At 42.9% G+C, this 7,213-nt stretch overlaps 1 protein-coding gene across 1 annotated transcript in view; it reads right to left on the minus strand.

The window, feature by feature from the left end:
* Nucleotides 1–4,961: 4,961 nt before the first annotated feature.
* Nucleotides 4,962–7,213, minus strand: part of LOC102898544 (olfactory receptor 10T2) — a 10,936-nt gene continuing 8,684 nt past the window's right edge. The window contains exon 3 of the mRNA XM_006923398.1: nt 4,962–5,921. Coding sequence (XP_006923460.1) covers nt 4,962–5,921 — 960 coding nt within the window. The remainder of the gene's footprint in view (nt 5,922–7,213) is intronic.

The following is a 7,213-nucleotide window of genomic DNA, read 5'->3' on the forward strand; positions in this document are numbered from 1 at the left end:
ATCACATATTACTTATCCAATCATCTTTGATGGACACTTGCATTCTTCCACCTTTTGGCCATTGTGAACAATGCTGCTGTGAACATGGATGTACAAACATCCCTTTGAGACCCTGCTTTCAATTCTTGTGGATGTATACCCAGAAGTCAAATTGCTAGATCATATGGTACATCTCTTTTTTTATTTTTAGAAGAAACATCATAATGTTTTCCACAGAAGCTGCACCATTTTACATTCCCACCAACAGTGCACGAGGATCCCAATTTCTCTACATTCTTTCCAACTCTTGTTATTTGGGAGGAGGGGGGTGGACTAACCATCCCGATAGAAATAATAGCATAACTTTTAATTCATTATTTTGCCATTCTTTCTTTAATTTTGCCAAAACTTCTCCCAGAAGAGATAGATTAAAAGCCCTATGCTGGCACAAACACGCATGTCAAATTCTGTTTTTGCAAAGAGGGAGTTAAGGCAGCTCAGTCACACTAAAGGGACACTGCAATCTATGTTTCCCAATATGATGCTCATATACCATTTCTGACTGGTCTCTAGAATATCCCCTTTAATCCTCTCAAAATTGTAGCAGAAGAAAATGAGCCACAAGATTCAGTAGTGGTCATGGGGGGACAGAGGGCAGTGAGGATCCTCTCAGAGGACAAAGCTAGATATGGAAGGAAAATTAGCCATCTTTACTCTCTATAACTTTTTAAATTTTGCCCCTCAGTCCTTGGCCTCTGGGCAGTAGCAAGAAGAAGAGTGGGAAGTAAAACAACTTAAAATATCTGTTTCAGCTTGAGGGTGGGCTTTGGGCTGCAAGTACCAGAAAATCCAAATGCAAGTGAGTTCAAATGCTATGGACAATTTATTCTTTCACATGCCAAGAAATGTCATCGAAGATACGGAGTTTTTTCATCTTTTCTACTCTGCCATTCTTGGATGTTGTGTCACAGAATGGTTGCAGAAGCTCCAGACATCACCTTCCGGACATAGATTCAAATAGAGACAAGAAAAAAAAAATGTCTCTTCTCACAGCTTTTTTAAATGCAAAGAAACTACAGAATCCGCCTCCGAAGACTTTTCTCCTACTCTTATTGGCCATGCCTGAGTCATGCGCCCATTTCCATATCACTCTCTAGCAGGAGAATGGAGTTATTATGACTTATAATAATCAAAATTCTCAACTCTGAGTCTAGTAAGAGCCAAGCTTCCAAGATTTCCCTGAAACATAAACTAAAGCAGGGTTCTGTTAGCAAGAAGTAAGAGGGAAAATGGATGGTAGGCTCTTCTTAGAGTTCATACCAAAGAGAAAAGAAGCAAGCCCTTAATTTGCCCCTCCTTTCCCCTACACACATACTCTTATTAGTTATCTATTTGTTATCTATTAGTTAACTATTAGTTATCTATTGCTACATAACAGATTACTCCAAATTTAGTGACTTAAAATCACACGTTTATTATCTCAAAGTTCCTGTAGATCAGGAATCTGATTAGGGCTTAACTGGGACCTTGACTTCACAGTCTCTCGTGGGCTGCAAGCAGATGTTGGCCAGGATTGAGGTCTTAGCTGAAGGCTCAAGTGGGAAGATTCTTTTCCTAGTTTTCTTATTTGGTTCTAGGCTGGATTCAGTTCCTCAAGAGCTGTTGGCCTAAGAGCCTCAGTTTCTCATTGTTGGCTGGGCGCTACTCAAAGCCAGCCAGGGAGAGAGACTGCTAGCAAGACAGAAGTCAGAATCTTTGTAATCTGATTATGGAAGTGACATCCCCTCAATATTTTCATATTTCGTTGGTTAGAAGCAAGTTACTCAAAGGGAAGGAATTACATGAGGTCACGAGCACCCGGAAATAGGATTACTGGGGACCATCTCAAAGTCTCCCTACCCTATATATCCACTCTTTTAAACTTCAGGATTTCAGTGAGTGACCACCTGTTTCCCCAGCTTCCACCTTCACCCTCTCTCTTTCTCTCCTCCCAGAACTAGAAAGGCCTTCTTCCCCTACCCCTTCCTGAAGTAGGCATCCCCCTCTTCTTTCTATTGGACAACAACAGCAGAATAATTTTAGGGGAACACAATTTAATGGGAAAGAGGAGAGGATTTCAACAAACACATCTTGTAACACAGGAGCCCCAGGCCTGGGACTTGCACTTGGGTTTGGATATTCCAGAAAACCACCAGGATGACCAGATGGGTGAGAAATGCCATTTATTACTTACGAGGCAGGGAAGCTTCAGCAGCGACCCAGTCAGAGCTGCAGGAAAAAAGCTGCTCCTGACCAAGAGCAAGTAGTTTTTTATTCCCACAAGCAGAGGGAGGGGTTATCTCATGGGGGGAGCAGCCGCCTTCTCAAACGGACGGGAGCAAGATGTTCTGCTTGGTTAGAGGAACAGATAACATCCATGGGAGTAGCAGGAAATGTCCTTGGGAGTAGGCACTACTGAAAGCTCTTTGTGTACTGCCTTCCTTGGCTGCTGGCCGGACAGCTATCAGTCTTTTGAGTATGTAGAGGGGCTATGTTCTAAATTAATCCTACACATCTGTTTAGCATTTTCAAAATCTTATCCCTCTGAGAGACATACAATCATGTACACACTGAGATATGCAGAATGAGTAGTAGAACTGGAAAACAAAGAAGCAAGGAGAGGCATCTCAAAGGCAAGGTATAGTGGTCTACATAAGAAGTCAGAGTTGTCAGAAATTGTGGCTTGGTTTCCCCAAAATGATCAGAGATAGATAGAGAAAGAGAGAGAGAGAGAGAGAGAGAGAGAGAGAGAGAGAGAGAGAGCGAGAGAGAGAGAGATTTTCTAAAGCTTTACCTCTTTCTTTTTTAAGAGATTCCACTTGTAAATGCACCAACCAGAATCCAACAGGAAATGGATGCTGCACTCCTGATGGATAATACAGGAGCAGTTTTTTAAGGGGGCTGTTTGTAAAAGTGTGGGCAGAATTAAGGGCTGGTGCAGCAACCCAGAGCTAGCAAAACTGGAGAGCTGTTAACGCCCATACACCTGAAGGTGCAAAGGAGAGAGTGGTTACAGCTACCCAGAGAAAGTGGCTGTGTGGAAGGGACAGTGGCCTCTGGTTAAGAGAACAGCCACCCATGGCTGCCCTCCCTCTCCTGCCTGTGCCTACCATTGGCCAAACCTAACTAGAAACCAGAGGGCATAGAATCATCAGTGTGGTCCATACAGGTTGGTCTCCTGAGACATAGAGGCGAGTGGAGAAGGGTAGACCTGGTGGGGCAAGCGGAAGGTACAGCACGTTAACCATAGACCATAGTTTCCCGGAAAATATCATGGTGAAAGCCTCACCACCAGTGTTTAGCTTGCTTTTTTTTTTTCCCTAGTTCCTTGAGGTATAAAGTTAAGTTATTGATTTGGGATCTTTCATCTTTTTTACTGTAAGCACTTACAGCTATGAATTTCTCTCCAATAACTGCTTTTGCTGCATCCCATAAGTTTTGGTATATTGTGTTTTCATTTTCATTTATCTCAAAGTGTTTTCCAGTCTAACTTATAATTTCTTCTTTGAGAAGAAATTACATTGTTTAAGAACGTGTTGTTTAATTGCCACATATTTGTGAAGTGTGTGTTACTGATTTATCATGTCATTCCATTGTGGTCAGAGAAAATACTTTGGATGATTTCGATCCATCACCAGAGTTTAGTTAAACAAAAGCACACTACTAAAACACAATGAAATACCATTTTGCATCTATTAGGATGCCTATAATTTTTTTAATGGAAAATAACAAGTGTTAGCAAGGAAGTGAAAAACTTACAGCCCTCATACACATAGTGGTGGGAATTTACACCACTATGGAAAACAATCTGGTGATTCCTCAAAAAGTTAAACAAAGAATTAACTTATGATCCAACGATTCTACCCCTAGGTACATACCCAAAGGGACTGAAAACAGGGACTCAAACATGAATGTTCATAGCAGCCCTATTCACAGTAGCCAACAGGTGGAAGCAACCCAAGTGCCCATTAAGAGATGAATAGATAAACAAAATGTATATCCATACAATGGAATATTATTCAGTTATCAAAAAGAATGAGGTTCTGATACATGGATGACCCCCTCAAAATGTTATACTAAGTGAAATAAGCCAGACACAAAAGGACATATATTAAATGGTTCCACTTATGTGAAATATCTAGGCAAATTCATAGCAACAGAATGTAGATTGGAGGTTACGGGAGACTGGGAGGAAGAGGAAATGGGGAGTCATTGCTTAATGAATGCAGGGTTTCACTTTGAGATAATGAAAAAGTTTTGGAACTGGATGGTGGTGATGGTTCCACAAAATTGTGAATGTAGTTAATGCCACTGAATGGTACACTAAAAAAAGGTTGAGACAGCAAATTTTATGTTTTTTTTTTACCAGAATAAATTTTTTAAATTCCCCCTTCTCTCTTTTTCTCCCATCATACACCAAGGAGAGAAATAAAGAATCCAAAGGGAAGAGAGCTAGAGGATAATAATGAAAACAACCACGGTTCAGTATAGGATTCTGACAGGAAAAATAAACAAAGGCAGCCTTGGGTTGGTGACAAACAGCCCCCCAGACGCACCCCCCCCAAAAAAAAAAGTGGAAAAAGTTCTGAATGACACAAAATAAAAAGGTGCTGGACCCAGTACCAATAGCCACTCACTGCTGACTAAAATACTACTCTCCACTGACTGTCAAGGTTGGGCAGGGTAAGAGGCATCCCCCACTGGTGACTATCCTGCACTGCAGACCGCGTTGCATCCCACCCTGCAAAGTCAAGGTAATCAAGACAAAAGGAAAAGGCAGCCTTTATGGAGTTCATGGCAGGTATCAGGCATTGTTTGTTAACTGCCTTATTAAACAGGCTATTTTATTTAAGGTTCTGGGAGTGGCCCCTGTTTTCCAGCTGGGGAAACTGAATGTCAGGCGGGGCACACGATCACGGAAAAGCCAGCACAGGAACGTAGAGCTAGTGTTTATTTAAAAACCGGCAGCTTCGCGCCAGGGTCCTTCTGAGAGCCACCCTCACCTCCCTGTTGCGCAGAGTGTACACCACGGGGTTTAGCAGCGGCGTCACCACCGTGTAGAAGACAGCCACCAGGCGGTCCTCGTCAGGGTTCCCTCCAGACCGGGGCCTCAGGTAGATGATGGAGGCGCAGCCAAAATGCACAATGACCACGGTGAGGTGGGCCGCGCAAGTGGAAAAGGCCTTGCGCCGGCCAGCTGCCGAAGGGATCTTCAGAATGGCAGCCACGATGAAGGCATAGGAGAGGAGGATGAGGAGAAAGGAGACCAGTACCACGAGGATGCTCAGGAAGAAAATGACCAGAGCTTTGCCAGCACTCTCAGAGCAGCTGAGCTTCAGGACCGGGGCGATGTCGCAGAAGAAGTGCTCTACACGGTCTCTGCCGCAGAAGGCGGAGGAGAATATCATGGTGGTCTCTATCACAGCCACCGAGAACCCGGAACAGAACACTAGGGCCCCCAGGCAGAAGCAGACTGTAGGTCTCATGATAACCAAGTATCGCAGCGGGTAGCAGATAGCTACATATCGGTCGTAGCCCATCAGGGTCAGGAGGAAGCAGTGGCTGCAACCTAAGCCCAAGAAAAAGAACATCTGAGCCCGACAGCCAGCAATGGAGATGGCCTGGCTCTCCATGAGCAGATGAGCCAGCATATTGGGGATGATGACCAGTGTGTAGCAGGTCTCCGAGAGGGACAGCGCAGCCAGGAAGCAGTACATGGGCGTGTGAAGGGTCCGATCTACATGGATGATGGTGATGATGGTGACGTTACCACTGAGGGTGACCAGGTACGTGAGGAAGAACAGCGTGAAGAGGGTGGTCCTCAGGTCTGGCAGGTTAGAGAAACCCACCAGCACAAACTCTGTCACCAGCCGGGTGTCATTTTCCCATTGCTTTTCAGGAGTCTGAGAGGGAAGAACAGAGTAAATGCAATAGAACAAGTTACAAGGTGTCTGCTATGCAGCAAGGACCTGTGCAGTAAGAGAATCATCCTCGTTTTATAAAAAAGAAGAGAGACTCAGAAATGATGTCACTTATTTTCCTAATGTCACCCAGCTAGTGTCTCTGCAATAAGAAAAAAGAACCTAAGTGCCTGTCAACAGATGAGCGTACAAAGGAAATGTGGTGATATATACAGTGGAATATTATTCAGCCATGAGAGAGAATGAAATCCTGCCATTTTTGACAACATGGATGAACCTTGAGGCCATTATGCTAAGTGAAATAAGTCAGACAGAGAAAGACAAATACAGTAAGACCTCACTTATATGTGGATTCTAAAAGAGCCAAACATAAAAACAGAGTAAAATGATGGTTACCAGGGGCCGGAGGGTGGGGAAAGAAGAGAGATGTTCAAGGATACAAACTTGCAACTGGTAGAAAAATAAGTCCTAGGGATCTAATGCACAGTAGAGTGAATGCAGACAACAATATCATATTGTAATCATCAAACTTGCTAAAAGACTACATCTAAATTATTCCCACCACAAAAAAGAAATGATAATGCTGCGATCTGACAGAGGTGCTAATTATTGCTATGATGGCAATCTTGTTACGACATATAAATGTATCAAATTAACATATTGTACCCCTTAAACTTACACAATGTTGTATGTCAAATACATTTCAATTTAAAAAGAAAAGAAAAGAAAATCACAGGAACCTCCAAGGAATAATAACTATATTTGGGGTAGGGAGAGATGGTAAGAACATCAGGGCCTCAGGTTACATCCCGCAGAAACAGATTCTGAGGCAAAGATTCAAGAGCAAATAGTTTGTCTGGGATGTCATCCCCCCAAACCTGAGATGGGGGTGGGAGAAGAAGACAGACAACAAGGGAATCACCATTGTGAGAAACTAGAATTTAATCCCACCTGGGGAACCCTGAGGGACAGTGAGGAATTCAGTGTGTTTTTCCATCAACCCTTGTTTATCAGTGCTTGAGAGTTTCTACCAGGAAACATTAAATTTGACACAGGTACAAGGAATTCAAGGTCTGGCTGATGAGAAAGGGGATGTGGACCAGGAATTTACGATGTCTGCCACAGTCCAAATACCCAAGAAAGGCAAAGCTTGTAACATAGTCATTATCTAAATTTATGTGAATTTTATAAAAATTTAAAATTTTTGTATTTTAGAACTGCATTGGTGTGAAGATGAATATAATCTTCAATTCTAAAAGTTCATTTATTTCTTC

The sequence above is a fragment of the Pteropus alecto genome, unplaced genomic scaffold (assembly GCF_000325575.1).
Source record: "Pteropus alecto unplaced genomic scaffold, ASM32557v1 scaffold1279, whole genome shotgun sequence".
Taxonomy (NCBI): Eukaryota; Metazoa; Chordata; class Mammalia; order Chiroptera; family Pteropodidae; genus Pteropus; species Pteropus alecto.